Genomic DNA, 24,479 nt, shown 5'->3' with positions numbered 1-24,479 from the left:
TTGAGTTATACAGCCTGGCAGATGTCCTCTTGAAGAGTGTCAGTACCTACTACATGATTAATTACTCGAATTCATTAATTAGGGCATGCCGGGAAATACGAGACACTCCTTCTTCAAAGTCATTCTACTTTTCCAACAACCCCGAAACGAGCATGTGCGTTGAAATATCTATCGCCGAATTTTCTCACGGTGTACGCCTTGTACGATATAGTATGCGTATGCTGTGTATGCCAAAATAAGTGGGCAAAGTATTCATGAGGGTGAGGAGGATGTCGCCCACATGCTGGAATCTTGTGCAAGTGTAGTGTTTTGACGCCAGGAAAACAAGGCACTCACGTTCAAGATGCAGTACACAATTAATGGGACAATAATAGCCATCAGGAACACATAGCCCACCTCCTGCAACCAACGGAAAGGAATTAGGTGAAACAAAATATTGGGAGAGTCCATGCTCCCATCAACTTGCCATGCCTATTACTTTTGTGGGAAACTATAATCACTAACAAATGGAAGATGAAGTTTTATATTGAAAAATGTAGGAGGCATTCCTGCTGTTGCAGAAGCATAATGTTTCCACCCTAATACGATACAGTCGAACGTACAAAAGGCCGCAGTTCAGCAGCTATGGTGTCTCTCTTTAGCTGCAACGGCCGGTAACAGAACTTGATGAACTGGCTAATGAGTTGGGTACATTAATTACACTCAAAAAACAGAACTTCACCGCATAGCACGGTGTGCTCCAACCATTGCCAAGAATGATAGGGTTATCGCTTCTGATTGGAAGAGAGCGGAGGGCGTACGCCTTTTTGTGTCAATTTTCATATATCCAAACTGACACAACAAGGCGTACGCCCCCCTCTCTCTTCCAATCAGAAGTGATAACCATATCATTCGGGGCAATGGTTGGCGCACAGCGTGCTATGCGGTGAAGTTCTGCTTTGTAAAAGTTCTGTAGAGTAAAAACTCGTAATTTTGATCTGACCCTACCTGACGTACGTGGGGCGGGTTATGGCAACAATGGAAGAACACTCCCTCTGTGAGAGTGGAGCACTTGGTGGAGGGACCACGGACTACTTAAAACATTTTCAATGGTCTGCGCCCGTAACAAAATCTGACTTCTGCAAAGTGCTCCTGTGTACTCTTGTGAATGTACTGAAAAACTACCAGTCTAGAATGCACAAAGCAAGCAAATCTTATGACAACCAACATTACAGGGAAGAGGAGCCCAGACAGAGTTAGGACACTTACAACTATACTATGCAAAAATAGCAAACTATGTAACAGTTACAGTAAATGCCTTACACGAGGGTAGTCACCGTGGCCCGATGTCGCGGCGTCCTTTCCCTGGTGGTAAAAAAAAAACATATGTTACTCTACAAGACATGTACAATGCTATGTCCAAAATTTCACGGAACACAGCGCAGTGGCATCGAAATTCCCTGGATTTCTCTCGTCCAATCAAGCATCCCAGTGCTATCCCATCTGTGTATCCCAGTGCTATGCTGGGGGTTTTTACCGCTTTTATATCATTAAGCATCCAGCTCTCTCAACGGCCAGTGCATCAGCAATAGAGAACTGACGCCGCTCCTGTGTTGTGAAAACCTCTGTCCAGCACCATTCCACAGAAAAACATTCACATACCCGTCAGACTTTTCCTATATGTTCACTCGAGTTTGGAAGCAAATATTGACTGCTGCTTTTATGGGCGTGTTTGAGCATTGTGCGCCATAACTGTACATATATACACCTTACGGCAGAATTATCGAGTAGTGACAGAGGGACCTTTCCTAAACTATGAAGAACTGGGGTCTACTGTAGAGAAGACACGCCTGTACTCTGCACTGTGCGGTCTTGTAGGGTCTGATCGATTCCTAAGCTAAGCAGATATTTTATTCACTAGTAATATAGGAACGCAGCTGTAAAAGTTTCAGTTAAAACAGCAAAGGTGCTTGAGTGCATCGAATTAAAATCGATAAAACCCTCATAGCGGGGACAAAAACAAAGACAAATTCGACGACACAGCACTGAACTGCCAACCAAAGAATTTTATAACAATAATTGTACCGCAATGTTACACGTAAAAATAATTTTATTGTGCAACGGGGTGCTAAATACACTCGAAAATTCCCTAACCCGGCTCCTCCTCGTGTCAGACTTCCTGATTATATGGCTATCACACACTTTTGTTATCTTTGAGTCGCCAACATGAACGTTGTTATTTTTTGGTACAGACAGGGTGTCGTACCGAAATGTTTTTCGTTCCGGTTTTCGTTCCGGTTACATCATAAACGATCTGGTACCGGTTCTGCTCCGGAGCAAAAAAATAACGGTTCATATCGGTTTTTAACCGGTTCCGCTTCTGCTGGGAATATTTATCCCCACAAAAAAAAAATCAATGTTACAAAATGTAAACTCGTTTATTCCGCATACATGGTATTTAATATTAATAGACAGCTGTGAAATTGGTAGCTCCTAGTTCCTGTAGGTTACTGTCTGTTCAAATAGCTTTTCTCCTTTCTTGAAGCACATGCTACAAACGGACTTGTTTGTCGTGATGTCATACGTAGAGTACTTTCTTGCTGGGTTGGAGCGATCGCGTCCCATCCGAATGTCTGTTGCTACTGTCTAGCCAGCAAGCGCCATCGCACGAGTACGACGCAAATCGAGGAACACCTTCACTCACAAACGCGCTCGACGGCTCCGTTTTATGTTCTTCGTGTCCTGTCCACAAAAGAGTTGCCACTTCGCACGGGCTTGCCCTCGCGTATACGTATTCAACTTAGCTGCTCTCAAACAAGGGACGCGTTGCGCGACATTACCGATAAAGAAGCCGTTATGCAGCCCCCTTGGGTCGCTGTTTAGTTGAGGAGAGTTTGCGGGGATCAAATTAGGACGAACAGTACGGCACATTGCTAGAGAGTCACATGTACCTCTAATTCTGTGTGCGTGCGCGAACGATAAACCATTACACAGGAAGCCTAAGGGTCATAGTATACCGACATACATTCCACCGTAACCGTAACCCTCGTATGGTACCCATGACATGACTTCAGAGCACACGACGTCTGTTTCATTCGCCTATCCGTAGCCCAAACCGGCTAAGTTTTTTTTTGGACCGAAAACCGTTAAATATATTTTTCGGTTTCCCTCCTGAGCGAAAAAGAACGTATACGGTTCCGATTCCGTTCCGGTTCGCACCAAAATAGCGTTTTTTTTTTTTCGGTTTTCGGTTCCGGTTTTCAGTTCGCTCCGACACCCTGGGTACAGATAAATAGACGTATTACTGATACACCTATCACCTGCATTTTTGATATCATATGCCTCCCAGCAAAGAAGACTGCCCTGTTTCCTACACCTCAACAAGATGTTTGTTTAATTAAATCATGCACGACAACCTCCTCAACGTGCTATAGGCCTGTTGCACTAACCAGGCGGCGCTGCGATTTCCCGACACATGCGACACGGGCGCCCAGACACGAATAACTTCCTAGTTCTCCGGCGGTCGGTCGTGCTGGGCCTGATGTGATATCTCCGTGTAGGACCTTTCTGCCATTTTTACTGATGTGCCGTACTGTGCAAAATAAATCATATGTTAGTCAACCGACATTTGTTTGATGATGTGAAGTGAAAGTTAGTTAGAGCACGACAGCAATTATGTGTCCTATTCACACGTGAGATTGAAGTTACAAGTATTTTTTTCGTTCAGGAGAACGTAAACCTTTACGCACTGAGTGGCACGTTCGACATGGTTGCGAACTTGAGCAATGTAGTCATTATCTTGCATCTGCTACTCTCAAAACTGCGCGCTAGACATGAAATTGGAGGCATCAGCTGAATTTGATCTTTGTTCTCACTACGGCCTTGAATTCCAGAAAGCCCTTTATCAATCAGTACGAGGTCCCCTGCTGAAATCATCTTAAAAACTGCTATGCTTTTTGTCTGTTCAAAGATTCAAAACGTATGTGTCATTGTAAAAAGTGAAAACTCGTTTCCGTCGTCTGTCATTCCAAAGCTAGAATCACGTTCTTTCACATATTTGTTGCCGAACTTAACCACACCTGCTGTGTGCCAAATTACATGTGAAACGTCTTGTCTGAGTCGTAGATAAATGTAGCTGGAGTCATTCCATTGAAAATCTTGTAAACATTGTTATCACACGGCGAACAGCACTGATCCAACGGTGGCTGCGACACCTTTCGCATGGTTTGTTTGCAGGACTGTAGAGACATGTTTATCTTCTGAATTTCTGTACATGTGGCTACAGCCTAACAAGAATAACAACTAAATTTTAATACTGCGATGTTTTCGCTCTCGTGCGCTTCTTCCCATTCGCAGGAAAATTACGCAAAAATGTACACAGGGGAGGCCGCTGAACTAGGGTCTAGTTTGCATGTCCGTCGCTAGCTGGCTCTGCGAAAAACACCAGCGCAACAGGCCGCATTAATGCACCTTGACGATTGACCGATATAAACCTTGCCACACTTCAGTGGTGTACAATAAACTACCACCAATATGATAATCTACAAATTTGTTCCCATAATTAATTTGGCAACCCCTTGGTAAATCCCTAATTGACATTATTCATTAAAGAATCCACCCGGAAACCTTTTTTGAATGGCATTTCCGCAACGTAATGTTTGGAAAACTTTTTGAAATGGTGCTAAGCCCCCCCCCCCCCTTTACGCGCATATAGAATAATCCCCACTCTTTGTTTACTGTCTGCACGTTTATCCTTCTGTTAGGGGTTCACCCGACTGACGACGCCATAGATAACCGTTATGGGAAAGCCAGCTTGTTCTAATCTACAAATTTGCGCCTCGCAATTTTCTATCACCTTGTGGCAACACAACCTATTTATGGCACATGTAATCACATTTCGAGCAAGAGCATTTTTCACATTCTTTGAATCGTATGACTCAGGCTGTAACAACGCCCAGGCAGCACAAACCCTCGGGAAAAGAATGGGAACGCAATGGGGGCTTCCGCTCCTGAACGGGCGATAGTGCCCGACTGGTTCCCAGCGGTGTGGGAACTGAGGAGGTAGACCGCAAGAGAAGATAAGGTAGTCCCCCGACGGTGCCTTGATGATTTCCCGCTCTGGTCTCCTTCTGGTCATGTGAACAATAGGGAGTTTTAGTGTACCGTACGCTATCGCCTTTACGTACGTAAGGGATACCGTTGGTGCTTCTGCGCACGCACAAACCATAAAGAGAGCTTCGCGCAGTGCGCAGAGCCACCACGCTATCCCTTACGTACGATGTACTAAAACTCACTATTAATATAGGATCGCTCCCCGATGCTGATCTGATCACTTGACGATAATCAGTCACATGACCAGGGTGCAGCAACGAATTTCTCTTCCCAGACTGTCAGGCGCCGAGTATTGCAATCACGTGACCGACAGTTTCGAATCTGGCCAATGATGTTCCTCGATCGTCCAGCCGTGCTTGCACTTTCGGAGTCCCCGTCGCCCTGGCTGCGAGAAACGAACGTATCCGGTCGTGCTCCCGAAACTTTCGAGGAATTCTGACATTTTTAAGCGAATTATCGAGGGGTAAGTGTGCCATACTGCACTCTCAGAAAAAGGGTGGAGCAATTACACCTTTTAGGAGATAATAGTTGTCGCATATGTTGTGCCTAAAAGGTTGCAAAGTTTTACCTGCTAGCTACGAGTGATAGAGCTACCGCTTCTGATTCGGTGAGCGAGGGGGGCGTACGCCTTTTGTCGCAATTTGGATGGACGATAATTTCTTTTACCACCCTTTTACACCCTTTATCAGACGCTATGTTGACCTAGGAGGTAACTAAGGAAGTTACTATCTTATCACACCCTTGTTTTCTTAGATTGTGGTTCTCATATTGTATGTACTGTATGTTGCCGTCGTATTATCAAAGGTGCGCAGATATTTTCTTCTATTTTCTTAAAGAGGGTATAGAACGATCATGACACATGTAGTACGGATTCTCAAGTTGTTCACGTGTTCCATGTTGTTGGGGGTAACTCGTTACCAGTAACTCAATACTGTAACCAGGCTACTCGGCTTAGCGAATTTCAGCAACTTTGTGCATAGCTCTTTGCTTTTGAGCTCCAGTAACTTCTTGTGGAGTTCGTTCCTTCCCCTTTTTCTTTTGTTTCGGGGGTGGAGGGTTAAGTTTGTCAAAGTAACTTGAAGAAAGTTCCTTTTGTTCGATTCTGGTCTACAAACATCGCAGGCTGTGTCCTCCATGATTTGAGATGAAAGATGACACGTGCATGGCGCGTCTAACTCCTGTTGTTACATGGTGAATGTTACAAATTATGTTTTAGCCGATCATTAGGAAGCTGAGGTATCGCGCATCTTAACGATAAGCAGTGTATTGATAATGATAGAGGGCATTGAGTAGCAGGGTTAAAGCTTGGCACGGTTCTACGATATGTGAGCTTTGTGCTCCTTTCACGTACCTTATTACGAGATCAAAATCATCAAATCCCTCCCTAAAGGAGCCTATAAATATAGGCTTCTTTTGTCGTAGCAGATATTGATATCGTTTTTGTATATCAAGACTATTTTGAAACTTCTTGAATCGCCCATTGTGACAGCAAGGTCTGAATTAACCATATAGACAGGTCAATAACTAAAAAGTATATATATTCAGCAGCAAATACCTTGAAGGTAACTTGTTACATTTATAAAGCAGCTTAGGAACTTCATGTCAACTTTCATTACGTTATATTACGTGTAACTGGGTTTGAAATTTAGTTACGGGCCGGTTTCACGTCAGTTCAGGCAGGGAGGTCCGAGCGACCTCCTGGGTTTCCAGTATTTTTTATATTTATAAGCTCATCGTGTATTATGATCAACAGCGGAAAAATGAATCATTTTTGCCAAGTAGCTTTCGTACAAAAAAAAAAAAAACGAGAAAATCCGGATCTGCATTCGGCCGTGTTTGTACGCGTATATCTCCCGGGTGTTAAAAGATATTGTTGTGAATTTTTTTGGTGCTTTATTATGCCTACAGGTCAGCTGTCAATGAGCAAATTTTAGCGCGCAGGTGCAACGCTGTGTGCCATAAAAAATGGCGAATATGCCCTCTCGCGCAGTTTGGTCCCAATTTCGACACGTGATATCTCTGGCTATAGATGTCCCTGATTGCCATACTTGGTATCAGCTCACTCAGCTTTTAATGCTCTTTCATCTGATACATCTATCCCGCATATACTTCCTAGCGGCATGTGCTGAAATAGGCAAATGTTTAGGCGTATTTCGAAAAAACTTGGATTTTGCGCGTGTATTTCTCAAAAGTGTCCCACTTGATTTCGTATATATTTTGCCAGGATATGACCCGATGTTAGGCCTTTCATCTAACGCAAACAAAAAATTCTTCTCCAAAGGCGTATACTGGTTATTAGCGCTTTAAAACGCGGCCCTACTGCGTACGAACCTGTCGGAGATATCTACAGCCACAGCAAAAAGCGTCGAAGCTGGAACAAAACTGCGCGACTGGGCATGTTCGCCACTTTTTATACAGCACAGTGTTGCACCTGTGCGCCGAAATTTGCGCTCGGACTGCTGGTAGGTAGGCATACTAAAGCATAAAAAGATTTCACTACGATATATTTTAAAATTCAGGATGTATACACGTAAAATTGCAACAATCGAATTCAGGGCCTGATTTCTCGATTTTTTCCGCGGAAAGTATTCGGTAGGAATGATTAATTTTATCAATGTTGATCATCATTTACGATGAGCTTCTAAATATATATAAAAAATAATGAAAATCCTGTCTGAGCTAACGTGGAACCGACCTACAATTATGTTCTGACTAACCTTTTCAGTGACTTCGATCTTTCAACAGTCTAACTTAACTGGCGACGAGTGCCAACTTCTATCTCTGTTCCAGATAACCTCTGTTAAGTGAATATCTGTGAAGTAAATAGTACATATGCGGGACTGGTGATTGTATACTTTCAATGTAACACTCATTTTTTTCATTGCTGGTGAAGTGATGCCATAAAGAACCCATGTATCTTGTGACTATGATGCAATAAAGAATTTTCTACAGTGACATATTGATTTTGTTTTTAAAAATCGCGCAAATTAACTCTTGTTTGGGGGTCGGAGGTACCCGTAGGTGGGCATTGGCTGCACCTCGGGAAATCGGGAAATCGTTGGGGTACGATACAGGCTGCCGATAACGGACCATTAACATCCCCGTGTTGCAAACCGTATGCCGGACCATGGTCGGGAGCCGACCCGGTCGGGTCGGTCGCCGCCGGCGCACCGACGTTGGATCGTCGCGCTGTGCTGCCTGGGCGGCTTTTCACCCCTGTTTTTGTATTGCCAACAAATACCTTCTTTGTTAACCTGTATCTGAATATCAAAAAGTTGAATGGTTCCACTACTGGATTCAACAGTGAACTATAACCCATTGCCATAAATTGCAAACATTTTCTTCACATTAGATACCCGCAATCAATCGTTGTAGTGCAAATTTAAAAATCGTCTACATATCTGCAAATTCCCATTACCCCCAATAATCAGGAATGATCGGGAAGTCTGACATGAGGAGGAGCTGAGAGAGGAAATTTGCACGTGTATTTAGCACCCCGTTGCACTGAATAAAATTATTTGGTTGGCAGTTCAGTGCTGTGTCTTCGCCTTCTTTGTGTATCTCGTTGTAATAATAATAATTTGGAGTCTATTTGCACGTAAGGTGAGTCAGCCTATTTGTGTTGCGACATCCTTCACGTGCCCTGTCTCTGTCCTCGCACTGAGGGTTTTATTGATTTTGCTTATGAGTTACCAACCCGCCCAAGTTTTAGCCCTTTTTCAAGAAATAAAATGGATTTATGCCATTCGCTAAAAATTCGTACTGCCCGATAATTCCGACTGATCTCGTGGCTCCTAGAAGTCCGAAAAATTGGTCTGCGACTGTATAAGGTGCGTGCCAGTCCATTGTCCTCCGATGTAACAAACGGAAGAATTGCTTTCATTTTAAATGTGGCGTCTGGAGCAACTTATATGGTGAAACAGTTATCCCGTTTAGAGCTTCAAATTTAACACGAATATATCAGGCACTGTGAATCGAATTTGGATTGTTTATTTCATTTTTTGACATGATGGAACGCACAGAAGACACAGACGGACACGGACTGCGACGAATCGAATTGGAATGTCTGCTCGTAATTTGGGCACCTACCTACAGCTACAGCAGGCATCTTGGGGGACACCACGGGCAAAATCAGTATAGGTTCATTAAAGAAACGTGTAGAAAAATGATGAATAGGAGGAATGAATGAGGATGAATAGGCAGTTCTTCGTGAGAGGTCGTTGAGAACTTCGGGTGGATGGAAAAGGCTATTCTTGTAAGTATGAATGTTTGCACATTTCGTTGCACTTCGAAGTAGCCCAGGTGTAGGAAAGAATGTCCCCGGAAGAAATGTCCCCAAAAATGTCACGGGAAAAAATGTCCCCTATTGGCAGCGCCATTTACGCTGTCGGAAGTATGCGGGCGGCAGTATTTTTGTTGTACTCTAAAGCTACATATTTCCTAAAATGCGAAGGCTTGAAGGAACTCCTCGTGGATATTACTGCCGTTTACCATTTTAGGTCTTAGTATTGCATTGTTTTTGGTAATACCCAAGCATAATTATTGCAGAAGCAAATATTGGCATCAAACGAAATAACATACAACACAAAAACTTTTATCAAATATACTTTTCGTTGTCTTGCATTGCTTGTCTGTTGAGTCATAAAACGTTTGCCGTTTCTTTTAGATGCCCCTTTATTATAGTTCATTCAGCTCCAGAAAAAAATTTCCAAACCACTGACCTATTTTCAAATATAACGTCTAACGCTACGGTAAAGTCCGATTCAATTCGATAAGTACCCTACAAATTAATTTGGTTTGGTTTGGGCTAAGTCTGTTTTTTCACATAATAAAATTTGTACTTTGCAACCCTAGTACAACACAGGAGCACACTAAATGTTCTAACAAACAGCGCCATTCGCATCTGGTACTTTTGAAACAAATCACTATCCATTACAACAACAGATATTCCAGAATTAAAATTGCGGGGTTTGCCGGACGCGTGCTTACTAAAGCGTTGGATCGCACCCGGTTGCGCCACCCCGGGGGCATTTTTGCCGTCTGTGACTGCTAGCTCTCCTGGGGACTTTTCTTTCGGGGACATTTTTTCTGGATCCTGACGCCAGGAAGGACTCGGGACATGCATGCCGCGATGATGATGACGACCGAGCGGAATACGCTTTAGGTCAGAATAACATGCATCGCGTCGCCACTCTTATTGTACAACATGTTTTACTTTTCGCGAATTTTTGCAGCTACCTTGGTCTCGTCACATCCCAATGCTTCCCAAACAAGAGTACGTTGCTGCTGTGTGGGATCTGGCACAGGAGTCACACACTACTCAGGTTGAAGGCTAACAAAAACGTTCAGCACGCTTCATCCTCAGCAACAACGTTCCTATACAGCCAGTGTCACCCCGATGAAACCCTTCCTTAATCTCGCTCATCTCTCGTTTCGCCGTAGGGTAGCTCGTCTTTGTTTCATAAAATTGTATTATCGTGACATAATTGCCCGCATCTCTAGAGTTTCCAGACCGCAGTACGTTTCTTCACGGCTGAATCACACACGAAATGTAAAAGCTCCTATCTTGCTACAACTATATACTACTCATTTTTACCGAAAACATCACTCGAATGGAACCACCTTCCCGACTCTATCACATCCGTTAATGAGTCATCACAATTACAAAAATCATGATTTCACTATCTCTATGTAACATAGTTTTTATTTTGTTGCTGTTGTTCTTACTGTTTGGTATCTGTATTACGATGTCCGCTAACTCCGTACTTTGTATTATTACCCCTCCCCTCTGTTGTGCTATCATGGCCTGATGATACTTTAAGTAAATAAATATTGATAATGTAATCAACAGACGTAAGTTCTTGAGTCAGGGATTTCCAGAAATGAAACAGAAGACACGTTGAACATCATTTTGGGTTTTGCTTCATCACCACATTTAAGTATACAATACACTATACACAGAGATTTACCGGCCCTGTGAAATTATCAACGTTAAAAGTTCCAGGGATATGTGAAGACTTCATTGCATCGAGTTTAGCTACATTTCTTCTGATCACTTACACCGTTTTGGCTGTGCTGACAAGAGGTGCCACGATATTCCACCGTTAAGAATCCACCATTTAAAATCCCAGATGTCCAAAATTTCAGATTTCTAGATTAAAGCATTAATATGAAGAATGGCGGTATGATACTGTTAAATAACACCTATTACTGACAACCCTTGGGCAATTGCGTAATTTTGACGTCAGTACAAGTCATTGTCGTGAATGAAATCCAGGTTTTTGGCGACCGTTAGGCTTAGCATGGCGGCCACATCAAAGCAGCAGAAATGGTTGGAATTGGGTTAGGTTAGGTTAGTTTTCAGAGATTAGGTTAGCTTAGGTATTTTCTGACAGTTCACCATGCCATTGGGAGGAGGCGGGCTCCAGCTCGGCACGCACGCAGCGCTACAAAACTGGTGACCGCTGACAAAACTGTGATCGCCTGTTTTAGAGAGGTTTTCTGTACTGGACTTGTTACCATTACAATTTGTCTTCTGCTGTAGTGCTAAACTCTCAGTCATGTGGTGTCATTGAGCACTACGTCATATGACGGCACGACTTCCCAAAATGCCAGAGCAGTTGTTGAAATGCTTTGGCACAGATCATGCCGTGGTGTAGCACTCCAGCCTAGCTTAGCTGTTGCAAGTACGTGTAAATAAATTCATTTTGAACTTACATATACATAATACTTAACTAACTTATCACAACTTGTAATATCTTGTAATAACTTACATAGCCATTCGCAGAGATAGCCACCAGAAACGTTGTACAAAAGGCTACCGTGTAGACCATATAGAGAACTTGATACACAATATATGGGAAGATCAAGCGACGTTGTTTCTGCAAAAGAAAGGCGTCACATGAAATTGTAAACCAAAAATTAATGAAGAGCAGTTCTGTTTAATGCTGCACTGCCAGACAAGAATCGTTCCCAGAAGATGTGGGCAACCAGGAACTTTAAAAGCGAAACGAAGAGTCTATATCCGAAGGAAATACGGAGTGAACCATAACAGAACATGACATTGCATACATGCATACGAGTAGTATAGATACATGCCAAGGGAAAAGCGTGATCAGTTGTAGTCGCGTTCATTGACTCCTGGGCCGACTTCATTCGCGATTTTGTTCCGCGCGCGGTGGGTGGCGTCTGGGTGGAGGGATGCCTGTGCGCTTACCATCGTGCCTTTTTCAGCGTGGGCCAACTTCTTTCACGATTTTTCTGGCTGGGCCGACTTCACTGACAAATTTCTTTTTTCATGGCACAGAGGACTGCCCGTGTGCTCATAACATGCACATACATGCAAAGAGGAGTCATGCACAAAGGTACAAGCTAAAATATATTTATTAAAGCCAATTGTAATGCCAGTAGTGGTGGAAATTGTGCGAATTGTGATGCCAATCAAGTGGAGGAGAAAAATCCAGCTTAAAAAAAATCTGAGACAGAAGAAACCCGTTACAACACAATTCACGTTTTCTTCACGCCGTCTGTATCGCTTCCGTAACTTGCACTTAGTTGCCACGAACTTGCACAATCTCTGATTGATGTTCTTGATGGGCAATTCTTGAATGGCGTACTGGATTGGCGTACAAGAATGGAGTACTAGAGAGTATTAGATGAAAATCGTCCAGTGGTCCGCCGAAGTTGATATGTTCGTTGAGTTTCAATAAGTGATGGTACATCAGACCTTGTACAACAATATTGAAATTTTGCTCATTCGACATCGCAACAAGAACTGGTAGAAGAAAATAAGTGCGTAGCCGTGGTAGTGGAACATATCACATGATAAGATTTTTTATGTACCTTCCATGTCAATAGTTAGTTGTAATTTCAACAAATCCATAATGAATCGTGCGATATAGACTGCTTGTATATGATAACATGATCTCACAGCTTTCATGATGAATGCAATGTCCATTCCAATGATTATGATTACATCTGGTCTTGAGTAGTTCAATTCTTCGTTAGCTGACCTCAAAAACTCCACCATCAATCCCAGTGGTCCTTCCAATCTTGATGTGCAGATATTTTTATTACTATTGTATATTCGGCATACAAATTCTTGCACCTTGAGTTCTGTAATTTCTACCATATCTCCGAATACGACCATGTCTAGAACGTATTGAAATCAGTGATAATGGAATCATTTCGCGGTTCTTCTTTTTTGAAGCAGTTTGTTATCACATCTTCGCATTAATTATGGTAACAGGTGCAAAATCTGTCTATCTCTTCAGTGTAGAGCAATTGTCTGTTCCGTTTTCAAGTGCGCGTCTACACTCAATTAAAAGCATATCTGTGCTCATTTTATTGTTTAAAATTTGTCATGCTATCAGGTTAAGAATGTTATTAATATCCCGCCCGTGTTGCCATGAGAATTATGGTAATTGATTTACAAAAAAATATTTGATGTGTAAGAAAAAACGTGTGCTTTCAATGACGTTGTGTACAAGGCCACGCGAGAATCCTCCCCTCCCTATCTTGACGTGTGTGTGTGGGGGGGGGGGTAGTTTATGGTCGTGGGTTTCCATCTCTCACTTTATTGTTTGAATCCACTAGTTGATCCTGATTGTTCATTGAAAAAGACAAGTTTCTGTACAGATTCTGTGGTGTATTCACGTTGCTTGCTTAGAAATGATTTGTCTGAACTAATTATTCTTTTTTATTTGTTTCAGTTGTTCGCTCGATTGAGATTAATAAAAATAATCAATCAGTTGGGAACGCCCTATATTTCTGAGTTGCATTTCAGATATGTTGTTTCTGTGTGATTCATCTGTGTAGAACTTTTTGTTGCAAGATATTGCAAAAAAATCTGAAGTACACTAATTAAACTTGCAATGTTTTTAGTTTTGATTAAGTATTGTTTCATTGATGTTAGTAAAATATTTCTCGCTTGCTTAGAAATGCTTGTCTAAAACCCGTTTGCTCTGATATTGATGTCTGTGATTACTTTTTGCTGGCTATTGATTGTTTTGATAGAATTGTTGTTATGTTCTTCAGAATTGAATACTGCTAGCATCTATTTGCGATAAATGTATAATAAAATATATCGCCCTTGTACTACCTTGTCTGGCATTGAGAGCATCCTGTTTGCTGAAAGAAGAAATAGGGGTGACCCCCCCCCCCCCTTGGAGTGATCAAGCATGTTGCTTTGCTTTGGTTGTATAGATACAGATAAGGTCTTCCAGCTTTGAGGAAAAGGGTGAAAAACCCTAGAGCCTCTCTCACTGTACCATGTCGTTTGGCTCTCTATTAGTGCTAGCTGTTGATCGTGTTGTGTTATTTCTCATTATTTCCTTACATCTGTACTATTTGCTTAATAAGAAACTGATTACTTAAAAGGTCTGTCATGTTGGAACAATACATGCGCAACTTAGATTTCATGTTGTGCTCAATTCCTTACAATGGTTAATAACAAACATGATAATGAGGAAATTATTAGTGTTGCAATAATGGTGGTCATATCTCAGACTTTTCATAATAAGACAGTTTGACAGTCAATTTAATTGAAACTAAAACTCCATCATATTGATTGTCTTCTTTGATTAAAAGTCACATCCATTTCTCGTTTTGATAGAGCAATGTTTCACTATTATTTCTCTACATGTAACTGTTGTTTGTGTGCTGGAGGATGCAGCAGTTTTGTTTCTCATATAGTGCTAGCTATTGATTGTGTTGTATCGACTTGAATTATTTCCTTACGTCTATGCTATTAACTTAATAAGAAACTGATGAATTAAATCTTTGTGATGTTGGGATAATGCATATTCAACTTAGCTTCCCTACTGTGCTCAGAATTACTTACACCTATCAGAACTTGTAATTGAAATTTAAACTTCACTATTGCAATGATGGTGCTAACGTATAGGAATATTACACTTTTTATAGTAAAACTTGTAATTTTGATTGTAATCATATTGATTATAAGAATGTCTTCTTTGATTAAATGTGCTATTCCATTCCAATTCTGATTAATTGAAAACTTGTGTGTACGATTCTTTCTGTGTGACACCTCTTCAATGCTATTGCATCATACCTGTAATAAGTAAGTATATTTTTTATTACATGAATTGTATTGTAATGTGTTTCTTCTGTTTCAGATTTTATCAGCTGGATTTTTCTCCTTCACCCGATTGGCACAATTCCCAGCACTATTCACATTACAATTGGCTTTAATAAATATATTTCAAGTCGTACTTTTCTGTATGACTCCACTTTGCATGTATATGCATATTATAAGCACACTGGCAGCCCTCTGCACTATGGAAAAAAATGTGAGTGAAGTCGGCCCAGTCAGAAAAATCGCAAAAGAAGTCGGCCCAGGCTGAAAAATGCGCGATGGTAAGCGAACGCGCAGGCCTCCGCCCACGCGCTGCCCACCGGTAAGCGCACGGGCAGCCCCCCACCCACGCGCCACACACTGTGCAGGGAAAAAATTCGCGAGTGAAGTCGGCCCAGGTGTTAATAAACGCGTCTACAACTGATCACGCTTTTCCCTCGGCATGTCTCTATACTACTCATACGTAACAGAACGAAACATATACACAGCATAAGAATGCTGTAGACGTACACCATGTGTGAATGATACATGAGACATCACTCACTTTGTTATGTAGCCGCTCTTCAAGTATCCGAACGTATATTCTTTTTGGAAGAGACATGGAACACACAGGGGGTCTCAACTATGAACAACATTTCTTCAATTGTTGGCGATCGACAGTATCAGTTGGCGATATATACTTCTGACTATTCTATACATGATAGGTGCATCTTCGGGAGTGCTAGGTTGTGGTACTGGCATGGCTCTGTCATCAGGCACATGTGCTATGTGCGGGCAGGCTCTCTCCGGACAACGCAGGCTTTTCCGGGCTCGCTAGCCCTGGCCTAGCTCTGGCAAATGCCTAGATATCTCTACCGTGGACTCCGACCTTTTTTTCTTTCTTGGGTGAATGAGGTCTATATAAATGTAAGGCCTGTACTCAACACAGAAACGCGAATGATTCTGATGTTTCCACTAAAAGCACCCCCTGGCCGGCACCACCTTTGAAAATCCTTCTGCTCAATTCTATTGACTCGTATATCACCCCTCTGCTTAAAACAATTGATGACGTCGCAGCTGAGGGGTCATAATTGAAGATGCAAAAACTCTGCTACTGAACTTGGTTCAATCGATTGACAAGAATGCAAGTTCCCTTAGAATGGAACTTTTTCACGTACGCGTCGTATCCTAGCGGCTCTGCAGCGAACCACCATCGGCGCGTGCCATGCCAAGCCAAACCTACGTGGGTAGCACAAAGGACCAAAACCCAAAACCGGTCCGGAGTGGGACCGACGTGATCGCACCATTCATGCAGTGTCCCCAGCTCTGTCCCCACTTCTGTGGTCTCCATCCAGCGCCATTGCAAACGGAGATAACCTTCTCCAGCGCACTCAAGGTCATGGGCATGGGTGTAGAGGAGGTGGAGTTCCTCTACATGAGCCCCGACCGGCGATGATGGTATGCCACGGAGAGGCGATGACTGTGGCCTATCTCCATGGCCGCGCCGGTGGAACTGTGGCAGGTGCTCCAGGCGCGTGGCCATCTTCGTCGTTGTCCACCGGCCGCTACATTACTCCCCCCTCAGACGCGGAGCGGCGATAAAGCAGATGTCCGCGACTTCACTAGAGGAGGGCAGCGATGGCGACCGTGGTTAGCATGCACGGTTGAACAGGATGACGGCACGGCAGACGGTGGCGAAACATCACAGCTGATCAGATCCGGTAGCCCGAGAAAAGCGAGGAAAAGAGTGAGGCGCTGGGGTAGTGGAGGTCCTGGGGTGCCACTACCGGCACGGGAGCCGAAGCTCTGAGAGTCCCAGAGGAGGAGAGGGTGGGGCTGTGGGAGCCGTTGAGAGACGCCGAGTCGCCGGCTGAAGCGTGCCGTGGCGTCGGCTGCCGCGACTGCCGCGACCGGCAGGTGAGCGCGAAGCTCGGGTGTCGCGGCCGGCAGTGAAGGAGCGCCGGGGTGCGGTGAGCGTCGGGCTGAAGTGATGGTTGATGAAGCTGTGAGGCGCGTGTGTGTGCCGAGGGATGTGCTTCGCAATACGGAATCTGCAGTACAGCTGGTCTTGCCGAGCAGAAGAAGTCTTTGGAAATATGACCAGTTCGTGGCGTGTGGATGAGATGGTTCGAAAGAGTCGAGTCGCAGTTGAATGGGCCGGTCGTTGCGTGAACGCTGGGCGTCGTTGGGCTGAGAGGCTTCAGGATGGGGTGCTCTGCATCATGCCGGTGAAACTGTTGCAAAACTTGGGATGGTTGAAGAGGCCGAATTGTTTACCGAACTGAGGTGTGCGTAGTTCGGGTCACCAAATGTAGAGAACGATGGTCTTCCTCTACATGAGCCCCGACCGGCGATGATGGTATGCCACGGAGAGGCGATGACGGTGGCCTATCTCCATGGCCACGCCGGTGGAACTGTGGCAGGTGCTCCAGGCGCGTGGCCATCTTCGTCGTTGTCCACCGGCCGCTACATGGGCATTACCGGTTGTAAAAAAGGTCCACTGAGCTTGCTAAGGCGAAAACTGAACTTCCACTACTTGACACCTTTCAAGCGCCCCGGGCTGTTTCCCGTTAGGCGTGTAGCGGACGACGACAACGACGACAACGATGGCCACGCGCGTGGAGCACCGGCTTCAGTTCCACCGGCGCGGCCATGGAGATAGGCCACCGTCATCGCCTCTCCGTGGCATACCATCATCGCCGGTCGGGGCTCATGTAGTGGAAGACCACCGTCCTCTACATTTGGTGACCCGGACGAAGAACATCACGTCCGGAGCAATTCGGCCCTTCACCATCCCAAATTTCTTACCACGCCATCGAGCAGCACTACCTCCGGCACACACGGCCCACCTTCACTCCTGCCGCACTCTTCGCTCTCTCTCACCTACGCTTCTCTCTTCGCTCAAGTCTTCTCACGCTTCTCACTGCCGGCCGCGACACTCGAGCCTTGCGCTCACCTGCCGGTTGCGGCAGTCGCGGCAGCCGACGCCTCGGCGCACTTAAGCCCGTCTCGGCACCTCATTCTCGCCACCTGGGACTATCGAGCTTCGGCTCCCGTGCCGGTCCCGGCACCCCAGGACCACGACACCGAGCGCCTCACTCTCTCTGCGACGGATCGCTGTTCCCGTCCACACCTACCACAAGGATGACTACCTACACACAGATGCTGTTCCCGTCTTCATCCCCTCTCAAACGCCGCCAACGTGTGCCGTGCCCCTATTCGACCACACGTCACCACATCTGCACGTCCACCACGGTCGTCCTCAACTCCAGCTCTTGCGATGCGTCCGCAACGCATCTGACGGCCGGGGGACCCCTGTAGCGGACGACGACAACGACGACAACGATGGCCACGCGCGTGGAGCACCGGCTTCAGTTCCACCGGCGCGGCCATGGAGATAGGCCACCGTCATCGCCTCTCCGTGGCATACCATCATCGCCGGTCGGGGCTCATGTAGTGGAAGACCACCTCCTCTACAAGGCGGTTCGAAGTTATACCTCTCTGTCGTCCAGATGTAACCGTCTCCGGCCCAACCGACACAAATGTTTGAAAGGGCATATCGTTGGGCCTGTTCGTACTGCATGACTGTTGCGTGTGTTGTTCGTTCGTCCGTTTTGTGCTGTCTTCTTAGCCCTTTTACTTCAGACATAAATGTTTGCAGTCATAATCCTACAACTGCACCTAACATGGATCTACGAAGTGGCCTTTCGCCCACTATGACTGCCACTTCCAACGTCTCTACTCTGCACGTACAGAAGTCTTGGATGTCCAACAATGATATGTATCAGCTCTTAGATGTCTCCCTGTTGTTGTTGTTTTTTTTGTTTTTTTTTTCATGTTCATTCTGCTCACCGGCTATGCCCAATTAATCGATCACTGTTAATGGTGAATACTCTCACACAGAACTGCAATGCTAACATTTTTGCAATCAAGTTTCGCATTCGTTGTTTATATTTTCGCATCTTTCTTGGATTTCTCATAGGGCCTCCCACAGTTTCAATTCATTACTTTGTCAATCATCTTGTTAGTTTGACATAGTTTGGCTCATTTGTTGTATTGTTCTTGTTGTATGACTTTTTTACGAACTTTTGTGGTCATTGGATGGTGCACCATTCAGTAGACCGCACTTGGTTGTTTATGGGCACCAACACTAAAATAAACATAAATAAAATTATTGTTCAATTGGGCAACCTCATGGGTGCAAAGGCGACCTCCTGGAGCGTTGTTCTAATCAATTTTGACTAATTAACTTTCGAAACACCCCAGAGGAATGGGAGATTTAGATTTTTGTTGTTGCCCTGGAAATGCGCTATTCCCTTGCCCCTGCCCTTGCAACTCTTGTTCTCGCTCACTATATGGGAAAGGAAAAATCACCTTTCCTGGGGGAAGGACAAAAATTACCTCAATCTACCACTTTTCTGGGGCAATTTTCTTGTGTTATATACCGGTTCGATACCTTTTTCTGAAAATAGCTCCAGAGTGCCTGACAATATGAAGTGCCAGTCACTCCAGTAACCAGGTGGTTTAATATGGAAGCAGGGTAGAGAAAACTTCAGTGCTCATCTCGCCCTCACATCCCTTTAAAAAAAAAAGCTGACAGCCACAGGAGCACCGAGCGACCCGCTTGCCCGTGTGCATTTCTGTGGCATGAGAAAACAAGAACAGACAATTTTGTGAAGGTACCTTTCTTCACGATCCCACTGCGTTTGACTAGTCCGAACTGCTTAGGAAAGTTTCGGGTGTTTTGAATGTCACTTTTTCCGATTTACCTAGCTCCAGTCATGCCTTTAAATGCCACCTGTAAATGCAGAACGGATGTAGCCGGTCTAAAATAAGCACAGAACAAGAAATTCAAAAATGCAGATTGTCTCATCTTGCCCCATCCCTCGGGGCAAGACGAAACATCGCGTGGGGCAAGATGAGCCATGCCGTGGTAATGAACTATGCAAATTAGTTTTTGCAATCCAAGCAGAAAAAGGAAAGAACGTAGGCCCCTACACAACCCTCTTGAGCCCATCCGCCCACATGATGCGCAATAAAAGCCACACAGAACCCGATGCAAGGTATATATTTATAATATAATAAATAACGGCACTGGAATGCTACACGTAAGGTTTGTCTGCGCAGTGTGGCGACATGTTGCACGTGCAGCAGGGTAGCATTGGGGATAATTTGACCGTAAGGTTCTTTTGACGTGCGCCGCAAATCTCCGACACATGGTGCTGGAAGCAATGTTTACCTCCCCCGTATTGCTACCGCCCTCGGCAGGGATCGCACCCACGGTCTTGAACTCAGCAAGCCAGCACGTTACCGACAGAGGCACCGAGGACGGTCCTTTTTTGCAGGTAATGACATTCCAGGCAGAAGTTTTTTTTTCTCTCTCTCTCTTCAACGCAATCACCAATCCCGACAATAGGAGATATGCGAAATAGCGCCATCTGTCGAGTGCGCCGCTCCCGACCGCCATGGCTAAGGCAGATCTCTCACGAGCTGCAGTGCGGCTTGAGGGGATTCCGCTAAAGAGGTATCCACGGCCGCGATTTTTGAAGCACGGCTTCTCGGTGGAGTACAGAACATTTCGGCGGAATGTACGAATGACAAACTGTTCAGAACTCTAGTCTCAGCAGCAGAAATAGTCCTATAGTTTTACGGTCGATTCCATTTTCAGCGAGATCTCACACGGCATTTATCATCGACGTTCGGCATTTGCATTTACTTTGTTTTCTGTAATACTTCACTTTTTAGTTTTAGCTGATATTGTGATGGTAAGATTAAATGAGATACTGGTCTTATAAAAGGGAATATTTTGATGCAGGAGTTTTTCATACCATTTGCCGCACTGTGCCGAACAATCTCTTTCTTAACGTTTTGAGATTCTGGTACCCACGCCACGGTTGTAGTGCTGCTGCATTTCGTAGTTGTGATATATAATTAGACTATATAGTGCTAGGTTTCAGATTTAGATGTTGGAAGGTATCTGGTTCTATCATTGCTGCTTGCTCTCCTTAAGCCACGACTTGACCTGTTTGTCGAGCATGTGACTTCATGACCAACATTTATTTGTTATTTAATAAAAAAATTTGATCAACATAAATGCCATGATTCTGAACCTGTAATAAGAGTGGTTTTATCCTACGTAGTTCAACTACAAAAAGTGATCTTCCTTAACACACACACAAACACAAATAAGATTTAAAAGCAAATATTCATAGATTATGTCCTATTCTCGCGTTCTGGCCTATTTAGTGGCTCGACTAATTTCTTTTCTTACTTTCCCTTGTGCACGAGAAACTGGAACACAGTAGAGAACACATGTAGAGACCGCAAATTATTGTGCACATGCTTATTTGGAGTTAGGATGTACGTCAAGAGAGCGCACTAGGTACATATGCAAAACAATATTCCAATCTATCACATTTGACAATTCACCTGCGGGTTATGATATAATTCACCATAAGTTCAGTGATTTTACAAAAAGAGTCAAATCAGGATCACTCATATCAAATTATGGGTCTGCCTCTCAGGTTCTGCATCAGTGGTGCGTAAACGAGCGGTAAATGTCTGATTCTAAAGTGACTGCATACTCGTATTAATTCTGAATTATCGAGAATGTTAAGCTTTACTCGTTAAGCTTTAGTCTGGTCCGATAGTAGCCTCAACTACAGGATACTATTTCAGGCTTTTTCTTCATGTCATTTTCTTCCTAGTGCTCAGTTACAGCAATTCATGAATACGCACCCTTTTGTCGTTTTATTCCTCTCTGCTAGTACAGCAGTGCGGTGACACCTTCATCATTACTGAATAACATTGTGTTTTGTTCTTCAGAGTTTCGACATACGCACTCCTTTTCACGACAAAAAGTTGTGGTAATCAGACGATTCTTTACTAAGCAGAACGAAAAGCTTGCAGTGTCTTTTACACTATGCTGCCGGCTGCTGCCTTGCTGCACAACAAACTTTTACTAAGGCAGTGGTACACGAGGCGCATACACATATGATGACAACAGAAGCCCTTTTCAGCTGCCACTATTCAGTCAAATTTACTCAGGGGCAACGCAAACCGTGTACACGGAACAGCGGGGCCATGCTTTCCAAGCATCGCCTCGACGAAAATGGCGCGAGCGCGTTTTCGCTAACGGGCAAGGGAGGGCGCTTCATTTCGCATATCTCCTATTCTCACGTGCAATAAAGCGGACATGCAGAGCCACCTATGAGTAAAGTTTCAAGCGCGTGGAGCAGCGCGTCTTTGAGACAGGCGGCTTCTAGCAAAAATGTCTCATATTGTTCCGTGTCTCATCTTGCCCCACCTTACCCTGTGGTGCGGGCCAATTAAAGTCAATGCGGACCCTCGGGTGCGGATGTGACGACACCGGATACAGTTCGGCAACGTGCTGCCCAACCAGATCGGGACTGGGCAAAAAAAGTACTGGTTGGCAGATTCCCGGCGCTACGAAAACACCACGCGAGATTGCTACATTTTCAGCAAGCGAACGCAAGTGCTCAGAATCTGGCAAAGAAATCTGCCAGGAAGGGACCACGCGAGTTCACCAAAGGTACATAAGGTATAGAACACGCTACAGCATTGCACGTCCCGGCCTTCCTTTGATTTACACGCCCGGGCCCGGTCTGATGGCTCCGTACCTGGCGCGGTCCAAGTCCAAATAATCCCTAGGTTTCCCGGCCCGGCCCAGTGTAGCGTGCTGTAAGTTGACGGGCCATTTCTGGGTACGCGTTTGCGCATGCCCAGCCACTTCTTGCGGCGGCCACTATGTTTGTTGACATGAAAACATGCTGTAGGCTGTGAAGCGAGTTGGCGAAGCTTTTTCTCGCAATGCCTGTAATGTGTCAACTGCTGAGACATGAAAGGCATAAATGTCGGTGTATGGTTCTTCCGCTTCCCACCTTACAAGCATCACCGAAGGAAGCGGGAGCTTTGCATTCGTGCCGTTGGGCGTATGAAGAAAGATGGTCCCGTGTGGATGCCGACGAAGAACTCACGTGCCACGCTTTTCGTCCCCTCTTTGCCGGTGCTGGCGCATGCACTTTGAAGCTTCTCGCACTGCTTGCAATGTGATGATGATGATGAGGATTGGAGTTTTTATGGCGCACAAGCAACTGAAGCCATAGGCCTGTAATGTGTTGCGTCGAATTGTACGAGCGTCGCATTGATGGTTGACATGAAAACATGGCGTGTTATGAATATGCCTTAGCAAGTTTTCGTGTGTCTTCTTGGGGTGTATCGTGTGTTGAGTGCTTCCACAGGAGCAGGCTATACCATTCAAAACAAATGTTATCCTGCTATCTCCTCAATCTCCTGTAGTCTCTCGCCGCCAGGAGCGACGCGTACATGGAAATGGTCCATTAACAGTGTGGTAACACAGGCTCGAGCCCGACCTAGGCCCGGCAACGCCCGGGCCCATAATGGTCAAACCCGGACCAAGTCCAGGCCCGCAAAAAGAAGGATTGGTTGGGGTCGGGTTTCGGATACGCCCGTACAGGAGTGGAAGGGTTGTGCAGTCCCTCATGCTCTGGGAACCGGGTTGTCGCGGAGAACTACCCATCGAATACACGCGAGCATCCCTCAGTGGCCTTCACTGGGATGCTCTCTACGATAGCATCGCCAGGATAATTTGGCGAAGTTACCCAACCTATGCGGGGTAGGAGTGGGGTACAAGGATTTCCCCACCCACATCGTACTGGTACACACCGTACATTACACCGGGATGCTCAAAAGGCAAGATTAAGAGATTCCTTCTAGTCAAACTCTTCAACTATATTAGGGATAAAAATAGCCGGAGCTCTTTGGCTGCACGTATAGCATATGTTTGTAAGTCAAACGTCGCCATGCCAGTACTGGACAGCTGTTTCGGCCTTCTTGGGCCTCATCAGCGGTACGCAGGCAGGCAACGTTTGACTGGATGGCGTCAGAAGGTCACGTAACACGTGATTCCTTCCGTCAGGGTGAGCTAACTCACCTCTGAAAGACCAGTGCAAAGCCAGTGAAGTATACTAGGGATAAAAATAGCCGGAGCTCGTAATGAACGTTGCCTGCCTGCGTACCGCTGATGAGGCCCAAGAAGGCCGAAACAGCTGTCCAGTACTGGCATGGCGACGTTTGACTTACAAACATATGCTATACGTGCAGCCAAAGAGCTCCGGCTATTTTTATCCCTAGTATACTTCACTGGCTTTGCACTGGTCTTTCAGAGGTGAGTTAGCTCACCCTGACGGAAGGTATCACGTGTTACGTGGCGGAAACAGCTGTCCAGTACTGGCATGGCGACGTTTGACTTACAAACATCTTCAATTATATT

At 44.9% G+C, this 24,479-nt stretch overlaps 1 protein-coding gene across 1 annotated transcript in view; it reads right to left on the bottom strand.

Moving 5' to 3' along the window:
- Positions 1–24,479, bottom strand: part of LOC135394529 (uncharacterized) — a 46,079-nt gene that overhangs the window by 7,922 nt on the left and 13,678 nt on the right. Inside the window, exons 4-6 of the mRNA XM_064625309.1 lie at positions 11,865–11,972; positions 1,303–1,344; positions 337–399 (exon numbers count right to left, since the gene is read on the bottom strand). Coding sequence (XP_064481379.1) covers positions 337–399; positions 1,303–1,344; positions 11,865–11,972 — 213 coding nt within the window. The remainder of the gene's footprint in view (positions 1–336; positions 400–1,302; positions 1,345–11,864; positions 11,973–24,479) is intronic.

This window comes from Ornithodoros turicata, chromosome 5 (assembly GCF_037126465.1).
Source record: "Ornithodoros turicata isolate Travis chromosome 5, ASM3712646v1, whole genome shotgun sequence".
Lineage (NCBI taxonomy): Eukaryota > Metazoa > Arthropoda > Arachnida > Ixodida > Argasidae > Ornithodoros > Ornithodoros turicata.
This window is presented reverse-complemented; position numbering and strand designations above follow the sequence as displayed.